At 36.1% G+C, this 13,899-nt stretch overlaps 1 protein-coding gene across 1 annotated transcript in view; it reads right to left on the reverse strand.

Moving 5' to 3' along the window:
- The window catches only part of DNAH7 (dynein axonemal heavy chain 7), a 240,346-nt gene that overhangs the window by 137,470 nt on the left and 88,977 nt on the right, over positions 1-13,899 (reverse strand). The window contains exons 24-29 of the mRNA XM_038585215.1: positions 12,603-12,712; positions 8,283-8,451; positions 6,037-6,139; positions 5,788-5,915; positions 2,534-2,746; positions 782-880 (exon numbers count right to left, since the gene is read on the reverse strand). Of these exons, the coding sequence (XP_038441143.1) occupies positions 782-880; positions 2,534-2,746; positions 5,788-5,915; positions 6,037-6,139; positions 8,283-8,451; positions 12,603-12,712 (822 nt within the window). The remainder of the gene's footprint in view (positions 1-781; positions 881-2,533; positions 2,747-5,787; positions 5,916-6,036; positions 6,140-8,282; positions 8,452-12,602; positions 12,713-13,899) is intronic.

Raw genomic sequence — 13,899 nt, forward strand, 5'->3', positions numbered from 1 at the left:
AAATGTTGAAACACGGTTACTATGGAGAGCAGACGACACTGGACCACACTACAGTGGCAGCATCACTTCTCCCCATTCCCATAACATCCCACTTCGGTCTTTACAGTTGGAAACTAACTGCCTGAACCTCAAGACAGCACAGATTAGTGCAACAATTAACATCTGTTGGGAGCCCATGGCCTCCCAATTCCTTCTACCTGAGATGAGGAAAAGGAAAAGAATGACATCAAATAATAATATGAAGACCTTAATCATTATTCTAATGCCTCTCAATTAATAATAGTCTAATCTTAAATATAACAAGATTATTAAACTTAGTTCTTCCTCTAAGTCACCCTGAAAAAAAATCAATTTCATTAAAGCCATTACACTCTTTTTAAAGAAAGTAAGCTTTTAAAGAAATTTCTTCGATTATTAATTCAACAAACATTGGCCAAGTACCCCTTCTCTGCAAAAGATTCAGTCGAGTGTTAGACCCGTTATTTTCCTACATTCTAGTGCAATTTATCAGCAAACATATTTTGTAACCTTTGTGTGCTTATAGACATTGCAGGTTTTTTTTTAAAAAAAAAGGACGATTTAAAAATCCCAACTTGTTGAAAGTCATCTGAAGCCACAGAGCTATACATACTTCAAGTAAAACATAAAATGATCTATGTTTCTTTGTGCCATATCATTATTTTCTGTAGTAGGAGTTTCTCAAAGGGAGTCGCAGACTTGTACATTTGATAAATACGTTATTATAAAAATTCTGTTACACTAAAATAATAAATATCCTTACCTCAAAGAGTGGTAAATCATGGGACAAAAATTTTGGCAGATTTACATCAATAATAGATCTAAGCAGCAGAATTTCTTCATTTTCATTTGGATATTTCAGCTAAAAGAAAACACACTCATGATGATACCTCCACCCACTAAATGCGCCCCCTACATTAACACACACACGCACATGCATCCACGCACAGGCCCCAGAGACAAGCTCACGTAGAACTGTTCTCATTTATTTTCCTTTAATTGGATGGTTATGAATTTTAGAGGTTGAAAAAAATTCCAAAACACTTGGGTAACTCCAAAGTTTACTAAAAACCTAGCTGAACTCTGAACCTGTAGCTCAGGCCCACAGTAAGGGCTGCATAGTTCATAAAAATATGAACTCCAAATTATTTCTCCCAACTTCAATACTTTATTCAACATCTCACTCCCAAGTTTCTCCTACCATCATACATTTAATTTTCCAGAACCCTCTTCCTTTCCTCTAGAATCTTTCAGTCTAATAAATTCCATGTTTCAGGTTAACTGGCTTTACCCTTTACAAAGCCAGTGATGCCCGGCAGTTAGGTTCAGAGCACCCATTGCCAAAGCTGATCCTTGCTTATATGGACTTTGTCTTTGGATCAGTCTAACCACACCTAAATGATGAGGTGTCAAAAGTCTAGTTTGTTATTTGAGAAGCTATTATTTTAAAGCCTATGTTTAAATTGTTTCTTGATATAATAAAACAAACTTCAAAATATGCAAGCCAACACTTTCAACAATTCTAAATTAGCTTTTGACAAACAATGAAAGGATTCATTTGCAGGATTCATTTGCTGCATAACTTTAATAGCTCAATTCCATAGTCAAGATGTCAGTGAAAACAAACACTAGGCAATGTATTATCTTTCCCATTATCTGACTGTAGTGTAATCCTGACGTGCCAGGTTAATACAAATTGTTGCTTCTAGTTGCATTTGTTTATTGCAAAAAAATAATGACGTGCAGTTATTCTAGGCTAATATGAAATAGAATATCACCACAATATATTAGAATTCTCAGTAACATTTATTATAGAAGATAAAAATGCTCGCCATCGTTCTTAATCACATAGAATATATTTTGAAATCTTTATCTTCTGCAAAACATGAACATGAAAATTTTATAAACTCCAAGGTCACATTTTGCATTTTGCTATTAACTATATAGCCCGCCTTGCTTTGTTTCATACAGAACTAATGCACAAGTAATTGTTTATGCCTCTACAAAACATTTTCAATGGAAAGTTACACAAGTCTCAAAGGATTTGGATTTTTCCATCTATATGCTTATGATTTATTTCATTTTAAAATGCAAACATTATATTGCAAATCTATAACTGCTACTCTATAATAGGCTGTAATTATATGATCACGTTAATTGATAATGCTTTGGCACACTTGTATATATTTATTAATTATACATTATTTCCTTTAAAGCTCTACATGTTCCATGTAGACTGAAAGCCTTCAAAATCTTTCCCAGCAGCAAGTATCTCTTTTCATACACCTAAAATTATGGAACAGAACGCAAATCATTAAGAATTATGTCTAAGTTTTGACAAATCATAAAATTTCCTTTTTCACATGTGCAAACAATCAACTGTTTTTTAGAACAAGAACTGGATTTTTTTTTTTAGTTGATGAAACCAACCAGTTATTGGAACTCTGTGAAGACACGGGGTCCTGAGATTTACAAACAGAAAATTTATGAATAAGAAATAACTTGAGTTCTCTACCTTTAGATTCCCCGCAGCGGTAAGCACTGACTTCACGGCTCTCATGCCATAGTCATAGTGATGTTGTGAGGACAATTGCTCTGAACACAAGCGGTAGGTAGCCACGATTTTTACTGACAGTGGCCGAGCTGTGACAAACCCACAGGAGTACAGGACTATTTCAGCAATCATGGCATAGTCAGGCACCATCATTGCTACTGTCCGAAAGAGGGCCTGCAGGAGTGCAGAAAAGGTATTTTTGAAAAGACCATCGTAAAGATAACCCTACTGTGCATTTCCTAACGTGTTAGGGCTGTGTAGCTTTTCTGCAATAATGTTAAATTACAATATCCAAATCACATAGATACAAACACTTAATTTTAAAAACCGGTTTCTTGATGAGCACTGGGTGTTATTCTGTATGTTGGCAAATTGAACACCAATAAAAAATAAATTTATTATTTAAAAAAAAAGAAACATTACAAAAGAAAATATTACCTGGAAAATAAAAGCCATTTTCATCACACAAAAAAATAAAAATAAAAATAAATAAAAACCGGTTTCTTGCAAATATCTTTAACTTCTGTATAAATTTTTTCCTTAAATTATGCTGAAAGAACACTCAAGCTTTTATGATACTTAGATCTTGGGTGAATCATTAATTCACATGTTAATTATCAACAATTATCTATTCTTCTTGGTAAATGACAGGTTACAGGGATAAAGTATCCTAGGCTGCTGGGATGTCCAAAAGCTGGGCTTTTCAGCTGCTCTGGTGAGAAAGGGCATGGTATTGGGAGACCAGGCGTTAAGTGAGGTTTTCTGGGAATCTAATTAGTTGTATGCTGCGTGCTAATCACATAATTCCTAATAACTAATAACAAGGCTATGTCAGATAAATAAGGTAATTTTAGCACTAAGTTTAAAGGTAATTTAGTGCTCTTTACAATTTTTAAGTTCAATAAATAAATAAATAAATAAATAAAATTTTTAAGTTCAATTCTGGCTTAACCAATGATATACTTTCTTGAGTGTAAAAGAAGAGTATAGCTCCAGGTATCTATCATACCAGGGCTGAAATAAATTCTGATACATGTAATCAACATGAGCATTATCCTTCTGGAAAGCTATGCCTCAGGTTGTTGGCTTTGTGACCTTAGAAGATCAAGTATGCCCATTTTACCATGGCTTCTAAGATTCAACTATTCCAAAATGCTTATTGAATATTGATTCTTTAGAATAATTTTAATATTAAATATAGCTTCTCTAATGTAGAAATGTGCTTAAGAAATTGCTCTGCTCTCCAGGTCTTCTGTAGATGCACAGGATGTCTAAATGGGACTCTATCCGCACGGTGGCACAGATGTACTGAGACTGCAGTATAGATGCAGTTGGGTCCTAATTCCAAGGTTCTTGAGAACAGGCCAAGAACTTGGAACTTTTTTTCTGTAGGCAAAAAACAACCACAACAAAACCAATAGCTTTTTAAGTCTGGAAGTTACAGGATCAGATTTCTTCTGAAGACTCTGGTAGAATTAAAGCAGGGGATTCATTATAGTGAATTTAGTGGGGAAGAGATTGGTGACAAGTGAGCTGTTGCAGGAAATTGCACGCAGGAGAAGAATGAAGAGGGATGGAAGGAAGGTGAGGCAGCGGGATGACAAGGCTTTTGCAAAATAGGATCCCTGGTTTCGGTGACTGGCTGGATCATAGGGAGACAAAGAGCAAAGTCTCAAGGACTACTCTAAAGACATTCTCTGGAATGTCTTCATTCCAGAATCTCTCTTTTTTAAAAATTTTTAAAAAGATTTTATTTATTTATTCATGAGAGAGGCAGAGACACAGGCAGAGGGAGAAGCATGCTCCCTGTAGGGAGCCTGACTGGGGACTCGATCCCAGGACGCCGGGGTCACGACCTGAGCCAAAGGCAGGTGCTCAACCACTGAGCCACCCAGATGCCCACCCCCTCGCCATTTTTTAAAGGAAGATATATTTCATTCTTTTCAGACTAAAATATTTTCTTCAAAATTGTTAGGTATTTCCATATACACTTGATAACAGATGTTCTGTAGCAGTTCTAACCAAGAAGACTGCACAGTAGGAACAACAACAAAGCCATCAGAATTTGAGAGCAGCTTCCGGCCTAAGGTAGATGGAAAATACATCACCCACAGAACTATAAGGTAGATACTGTGACACCATTTCAACAGGCACAGCACACGAAACTGTGAACCAGTTTCCACAGGGCATGAGCAGATTCAACCAATAATCCTCCCAGCTTTTTTGATGAGCTATTCATAGATTTGTGCCTTTACAAATACTATGTGTTCAGATTGATCCTACTGAAGAAAAGCAGAGCAAACAAAAGAACTGCTACCAAAGAGCTCTTCAAATTTAAATCACAATGAAAAGTTGCAAAAAAAAAAAAAAAACACTTCTTAGATAAAAGAGGATTTGCCAGTTTTTATTTTTTAAGATCTTCTCCCTCAGTAAGACAAAGTACTAAAACATCTCATCTAAGGTATCAAAGTGCATGGAATGGAAATACCAAAGTACTTTGTAGCAATTTGTTGGGTCAAAAGTCTCTTTGGTGGAAAAGGAAAATTTGTCAACTAGTCTAAGAAGCTGTCACTCTAATTATGTAAATAGCAGAAGGGATGTAGGACCTTTGTGGGGAGGCAATTTAGCAGCACATCTCTTGGTCCTATGACCATACTTAAGGAAATATTTTAAAATCGACAAAAGCCTTAAGTAAAAACTGCCCATTGCAAAATTATTTATAATGAAGGAAAACTAAAAGCAACCAAAGCGTCCAAAAGTAAGATGCAGTTCAGTAAATTTATTCACAGTTTGAATTATGTTTATAAAGATAGGAAAATGCTCGTGTTGTAATATTAACCTGAAACAAAAAAAAGCAACCCAGCATATGCAATTGCCGGAGTCTATCATTTAAAATTAATATTTTAAAAGGTATTGAAAATTGCAGGATACGATATAGCAAGCAATAAAATGGGCATCTTTTCCAGTATTTCCTCTGTCTTCTAATTTTCTATAATTATCATTTTTTAAATGTCAGTTTGGAAGTTGCATCTGGTTTGCACATTTATTTTCTAAAGGTACTCTACAGCTTTAAAAATTATTTTCTAAAACAGTTTTCTAAAATATCATGTCCAAAAGCAAATATTTTGCATAAAATTCAAGGAAAGCATGTTCTTACATATTAATTTTATAAACTACAGAAAGGAAATAGATGGTATCATTGCCCCCTTCTGTACCTTCAGATTATCCGGCAGCTCTGATCGCCCGGCATACCCAGGGTTCATCGTTATAAAGACAGCGCACGTGGGGTCAAGTTTTAATTCAGTTCCTTCAAACACTAGTATATCGGCCCCTGCATTGATACCTGTGGGCCATCAAGAATGAAATGACTTAGCAATTCACATTTAAATGTGAGTTGTGCCATTCATCATCCCCCGGGGTTTCTACTGTGTTGACATGATCCAAAGACAAACCAGCCCCATTACCTCTTTGGATAGTAAGAATTTGTTGAGCAACCACAGACAGTACTTCCAAATCAATTCTGTTAAACTCATCAAAGCAAGCCCAAGCTCCACAAGATAACAGTCCCTGGGAGAAAAGAATAATGAAATTTTTCAATTTTATCTGATTGAATATCACATTGAAATGTTGCATTTTCACCTGATATTTTCAAGGATTTAATATCCTATCAAGGAAATTGCTTATTCATCTTTATCTTTAAAGACAGCATATTGTTTTTTATTAGAAATTCATTATTCTGCACAAATAAGGAGTTTGATCAATTAGAAAACTGTCCATTTGGTCGATAGCTTTTTACTTTATATCTTTTGGCATCTGTAATCTCAAGGCTTTTCTTACTTTTTATATACAAGTTGATTTTGTTTGCTTTTTCTATATGGACTTCATAGAATAGATTGCAATATTCCTCTAAATAAGAGGACTTTTGTTGCTAATGAGACTATTTTGTGATCTGAGCACCTTTATAGCACCTACATACTACTGAGGCCCTAGTTTGCACTTCCAACTGACAGCTACCTCACAAATGTGTGCCATTTGGGTTAAAGAAAACTGAACCACCAAGTTTGAGTAGCTCAGTCCATATTCAAATTTACTTAAAAAAATCAATTTGACATTTATTGACTGCATATTCTATAGATTGTATATGTGTGTGTGTGTGTTTCACTGAGTACCTGGTATATGTCAGGCATGATGCATGTATTTTTTATGCAAAGAAACTAAGACTATAACTTAAGGATGTTAAGTAATTAGACAAGGCCACATAGCTAATAGTGGCTGACTTTGGATCTGTACACAGTTCCATCTACCCAAACACATTGGAGTAAACGTGAACTCAGTGCATTTTGTAAAATAGTACATTTTCATTTGTTGGAGAACACTGTGACTTTGCTCTCCATGTATAATAAGAGGATTAGAAACCATAGAGAGCAAAAAATACTTATGAAGTCACTTATTCAAATAGTTATAAGGATTGTGAGATTTTTAGTAGGAAGACCCATGTCTTTTTTATTCAGTACCCCTGTTATTCAGCATGATCCTAACATTAAGTATCTACATAACCAATAAATACTTATCAGTAAGCAACTAATACCATAAGTATATGAATCTATATCAAGGAATTAATGTTATATATATTCAAAAATTGAATAGTACATACCAAACTTTTCTTTAAACGTTTAAAAATATGATGGCTATTCAAACTAAACTATAGAGACTCTTTTAGATTTATTATCTCTTTCTTAAAAAACCATTACAAGGTTGTATATCATTACAGAGTATGATTAAAATGGCTCTTTGTCATTCAATTGTTTTCTTGCTATTTATTATAATTTTGACTTTTAAAATCTTATCCTAGTTGTTTCAGCATCACAAATGTAGAGACTTCTTATATTCCAAATCTATTATAAAATGACCAGGCCGTATATCAGCTACAAACAGTTTGCTGTCTAGGGTAGGATTGGTATATTCTTTTTTATTAGTTTGATTTTCTTTTTAGATCTTAACTTTTCTGAAGAAATTTTGAAAAATAATTATGGAATTTTTAAAAATAAGAATTACAGAATCTTTACAGAAAAACAGATATTAACAAATAAGCAGAACCTATAATCCCAAATGGATAAGTCTTGTGTTCGACTGTTCCAGCTAACAGTTTAAAGGATAACAGGCTGTAGCAACAAAGTGGTAAAATGACCAGACATTCCTAGGTTTATAGACAGGGATGTTACATTTTTAATCCCCCCACCTTTTGCAATCTTACAGACTCCTAAGAGTGGATATCTGACTCAGAATAAGAAAACAAACTAGGATTTTAAGCTTGCAAAAAGAAAAAGAATTAACTAGAGGGTATTTATGACAGTAAATTACTGAATCATGACTTGTTAGTAACAAGAGCTACAGGCTAAAGAAAACTTTAGATTCCCCACAGTCTTCCCATGATGTAGTGGTTCTCCAGTTTTTAGCTGCCCAATACATCGAAGGGACACCACTCATTGCTATCAATAATACTGACCCGTTTGAGCAGGAACTGGATACACAGGTAGAGCTCCTGCTCAGGTAAGCTTTGGAAATAACCCTGCTTCTCTGGAGAATGGAGACAGTGCTTTGATTTTACTTAAACTACAAGAAGTCTCACTTGCATTGAATTATGTTGCATTATATATAACCTTCCTCTCTGATTGGTTATCATTTTGTAAAGAAATTAGTCAATTCAAACCTTAAAGAATTTTCCTAAGGCCAGATAATCCAAGCCATCGGAGCAGTTGAAAACAACACACTGCTTGGCCACTGCTTTTGCTAAATCTTTGGTCGTTTCAGTCTTTCCAGTGCCAGCTGGCCCCTCAGGAGCTCCTCCGAGATGCAGATGAAGGGCTCCAAACAAGGTTCTGAAATATAAGAATGGAGCAATCTTTGTAAAATAATGCCATTTTTTAGTATACATTACTAAAAGAGGAAAAGTTCAAACTGAGAGCCAAATTTTCCACTTCCTTTTCAATAACTTCTTCCTTCCCACGAATCTCTGAAAATCTCTGACTGTGCATTCCTTCATTACATTTCACTTCTGAAGAGGTGATTAAATATGACAGAACCAGAACAAATGCACTTGAAATTCAATGCTGACTCTGGTCAATACGGAAAATTCAGTTGATGCCGAACCACCCACTTCCCCGAATGGCAAGCACCTGGCAATGCTACATTAAAAAAAAAAAAAAAATACTAACTTTTGAGATACATAGCCATTTTTGAAAGAATGTAAAGGAAATCACTAACGAGGAGAAAATGCAAAATTTTCAGTAATTAGCTGCTAAAGCTCTAGAGGTACATATTGTTTTGGGATCTGCATATAAACACAAGTGCATTTACGACCACATAGAAACAGAAAAATTCTGTTTTTTTTTTTTTTTGTTTTTTTTTTTTTTAAGATTTGAGAGACAGAGAGAGAGATCTAGTGGGGGACGGGGTGGGAAGGAGTAGAGGGAGAGGGAGAGAAAGTCTTTAAGCAGACTCCATGGTGAGCCCAGAGCCCAATGCCAGGCTCAATCTCACAATCCTGAGATCACAACCTGAACCAAAACGAAGAGCTGAATGCTTAAGCTTAACCAACTGTGCCGCACAGGTGCCCCCAAATAGAAAAATTCTTCTATTGAGCAAGGTGAAGAGCTGGAATGGGTTCACCTATGCAAACCTAGAAGCCTTGAAAAGCTGATTTATCTCTATATGGGAACTAAAATTTCTGGAGAAGGACAAAGAGAAAAATCAGCTGCAGAAGAGATAGGAAGCTTACCCTTCACTGCAGCACCCAATGAAGAGCCTACATCATTCATGGAGGTAGGGTCCAAATTTCCATTATCCATGGGCACATTTACCCAAACTGGGAAATTCACACTGAAATTTTGTTTGGGACCAAAGAAAAACCTGAAGCCCTTTCAAGAGACAAACATGCTCCACATGGACACCTCTACAGCTGAGAAAATGTAAGACTTCATGGGGAAATGACTCTTACTTTTATTATGAACTCATAATAAAAACCAGAGAGAAAGAGTGAGGAAGAGAAAAAGAGAGAGAGAGAGAATGATCAAAATTAAGAGTCAGACTTGCGGTGCCAGGCAGACAAAGGTGTGGGGGAATTAACTACATACATGGTACTCTTTAATATTCTGGTGGTTTATTCTATGAGATTTTAAATAAAAAGCAATAGGAGCCTCTGTGTAGTACAGTTGGTTAAGTGTCTGACTCTTGGTTATGACTCAGCTGTGATCTCAGGGTTGTGAGATCAAGCCTCACGTCAGGCTCCACTGAATCTGCTTGAGTTTCTCTCTCTCTCCCCCTTTGCCCCTCCCCCACACGCTCTTTCTCTAAAATAAATAAATCTTTTTTTAAAAAGTGACATAAGAAAATAGTGAGAAAAAAGTCAATTTCATAAAAGAGACAACCTGAAATCTAGCAATGAAAAAATATAGTCACTGGACCTACTAATAAATTACCAGATTAACTAGCAGAGTAAACATGAAGAAACAGAATTCTGCACTACAAGATAAATATGAGGAAATCACCCAGGAAGATATCGAGATGGAATATAAGTACAGGTGAGAGATCAAAAAAAGGAAGAGAATGGGGAAAAGGCAAAATTAAAAAAGCAATGCCTATGGGGTGCCTGGGTGGCTCAGTAGTTTAAGCACCTGACTCTTGGTTTCAACCAGGTCATGATCTCAGGGTCTTTGTGCTGGGCATGGAGCCTGCTTAAGATCCTCTCTCTCAACTCCCTCTGCCCCTCCCTTCCTCTGTCCCATACATACATACATACATACATACATACATACATACATAAATCATTCTCTGGCTGAGAATTTCCCAGAATTGAAGAAATATATGAACTAAAAAGTCTCAAGTGGATAAATAATAGTCACCCACATCTAGTAGCATTACAGTGAATAACAATAAAGAGAAAATCTTAAGAATTACAATAGAAAAAAAATACCTACAAAGGAATCATCATAACAGACTTCTCAGCAGTGGCAACAAATGCCAGGAGAATGATATCTTTGGAGAGCTGAGGGGAAATTATGGTTCACTTATAGTTCTATACCTAGCTATCCTATCCTTTAATAATTGAATGAAGACCAAATTTTGTTTTAAAAAGCATTTTTAGACAAAGACTGATAGAGCTCATTACTTGCAGAACCCCACTGAAAGAATTACTAAAGGATGTTGCCTAGTAAGAAGAAAAATTAAACCAGAAAGGTGGCAAAGGAAGTAGCAATGGTGAGTAAAGACAATGATAAAAATTTTTTGTTAAATGTATGCAAATACTAGATGTAAAAAATATGTAACACAATAGAAATAGAGCAATATATGTCAGATCATCTTATCTTACAGACAGTAAGGCTGGTCACCTAGCACAAGGGCACATAGAAATTGGCTAGGAAGCTTGTCAAAGAGAGGTGAAGAGTAAAGATCTTTGGAAAGAATTGTTAACTGTGTTGTTTATTTCCCGTCCCTAATGTAGAAAAGAAGAAAGCACTTGTTCCTCTTCCAAGCTACCTGAGGGGTTTTAGAGAACTTTTCAAAAAGCTTGGCACACTGTCTGACCCCTGGAGTTTAGGGGCTGGGAATTCAATCACAACTTAAAATATTTAAAGTCAAGAAAATGCCTGTAGCTATTCCTGATGGCAGAGCTAGGGGAAAACAGTGACAGTGAGACAGATGTACTCATACTGCTGGCAAAATGAATGCCTATTTATCATCTGACCAGATCCAGATCTCATCAGAAGGGAGCTATATTTGAGTCATGTTGAGTGGGACTGTCAGGAGACACATCTAGAATCAGAGAAGATGCTGAGGTGAGTGTCCATGTGTTGGTTGACCTCAGAGACTGAAGCAGAAGTCACCAGCACCCAGCCAGAGAAGGCATCTTGCACAGGTGACTAGGGGTGGGGAGGGGTTTCCAAAGAACCCACATAAGTATCTTATGGGAGATCTGGCACATCTGGGCTTGTGCCCTCACTGAGGACACTAAACAGCCAAGAGATAGCTGCCACAGGAGATACTTGTCTAATGTGAACCCACCTCTCCTGTTCCTTCTCCCCTCCTCCATTAACCCCCAACACTGGAGGAGTCGCAGGTGAGCTATGGAGGGATAGATGCAAAGGACAGGGTTAAAACTGCAAATGACTGCCCACACTTGAATCCCCAAATGCAGGCCTGGAGCTTGTATCAAGCTTGAGCTGGGAGGGAAGGGGAGTTTGGTTGTTTTTGTTTTTTAATTATTTTTTTATCGGAGTTCAATTTGCCAACATATAGCAAAACACCCAGTGCTCATCCCATCAAGTGCGGAAGGGGAGTTTTAAATTGGATGAAAGATGTTGGCTTTGACATTAGACCCAAATGGACTTTTTAATATTTGAAAAAAAACCACAAAATTTTAATTTAGCTTTTGACAATAATTTGGAGTACGAGAGATGGGAACTAGGATTAAAGTTGTTAAAGCGCCTTGATTATTCAGAAGCACAATAGGAGAAAATGTCAATGGAAACATCTATAGGTTATCTAATGGAGGTATCCAGCAGGCATGTAACACAAGTATACAGGAGAGACACTGGCTGGAGTTACAGATTTATGGATCTTCAGAATGTAAGCTAGTAAAGCCTGAAAGTGGATGAGAACATTTGAGAAACCATGAGGCATGAGACAAAATACCCTGTGAAAACAGAACTCTAGAAAATTCTGTGTTTCGGGGGAAGCCATGGGTTGCCTCAAATGATCTGAAAAAAATAAAAAAAGAAAGCTTCAAGAAAGGATAAATGAACAATGTAAACAACAATAGCAATATTGGGCAATACTTAGCTCCAGAGTTGAGAGGAGAAAGCCAGCAGAGAAAGAGAAATTGAAGGTAAAGTTGACGGGGTATTGAGAGTCTAAGAAAGGATAATGTAGGATATATTTACCAAGTGGAAGCTAATCTGGTTCTTCTAAAGATTTAGTGGCCTAGGGTGAGTGAAATTTAATTTCCAGTAGACCCTTAAATTAGTGAGTTTACCTGTAACATCGATCAGTGAGTGGGGTAATAACCAGCCGAGGAGAATTACCCAGATACTCATATCCATACCGTAAACCAGCATTGATCATCTTTGTTTCTAAATGATTTTCCTAGGATAAATCAGGAAAAATGAAGTTAAATAATAAAATTTTAAATAATATGAAATCTCAAACTTCTTAATAGATAATTGCCAAGTTATAAACAACACCTGGCACTTGGGTGACTCAGTCAGTTAAGCATCTGCCGCCGGCTCAGGTCATGATCCCCAGGGTCCTGGGAGGGAGCCCTACATTGGGCTCCCTGCCTTGTAGGGAGTCTGTTTCTCCCTCTTCCTCTGCCCCTCCTCCTTGCTTTCAAATGAATAAATAAAAAATCCTTAAAAATTTTTTCAATTTCCAGACATCCTTAAATTCCACAGAAGAATTCAATAACTAATTTCTTTGGATAAGTAACTGAAGTCAACGGGTTCAATTTTTTCCATAGGTACCTGTGGAAAATATATTTGTCCCTTATATTTCCTATATTTTCTTTTTTTACTTGCTAATGCTTTTTTTTTTTAAATTGAGACATAATTGATGTACAATATGAGTTTCACATATAAACATAATCACTCTATATTTGTGTATATTATAAAATGATCACAGTAAGTCAAGATCATATGTAAGTACAGTTTTCTAATAATGAGAATTTTAATATTTACTCTTAGCAACTTTTAAATATGCAGTACAGTATTATTAACTATAGCCAACATAACGTGCATTACATCCCCATGACTTATTTATGACCAGAAGTTTGTAGTTTTTTGACTCTCTTCACCCATTTCTCCCATCTTCCCACTCTCAGCCTCTGGCGAACCAATCTGTTCGCTGTATCTACGAGCTTGGTTTGTTTCAGATTGTACATATATGTGGGATCATATTGTTTTTGTCTTTGTCTGACTTATTTCACTTAGTATAATGTCCTCAGGGTCAATCCATATCATTGCAAATGATGGGATTTCATTTTTAACGACTAAATAATATTCCATTGCACATATATACCACACCTTTATTCATTCACCTGTCAATGGACATTCAGGTCGTTGCTATAGCTGTTATTGGAAATAATGCTGCAATAAACATGGGAGTACATACCGCTTTTCAAGTGCCTTTATTTTCTTTAGATAATATCCAGAAGTGGAATTGTTGGATCATATGATAGTTCGATTTTTTATTTATATTTTTTAATTTTTTATTTTTTGAGGAGACTGCATACTGTTTTCCAGAGTGGTTGCACCAATTTATATTCCCACTAACAG

Source organism: Canis lupus, chromosome 37, assembly GCF_011100685.1.
Source record: "Canis lupus familiaris isolate Mischka breed German Shepherd chromosome 37, alternate assembly UU_Cfam_GSD_1.0, whole genome shotgun sequence".
NCBI lineage: Eukaryota > Metazoa > Chordata > Mammalia > Carnivora > Canidae > Canis > Canis lupus.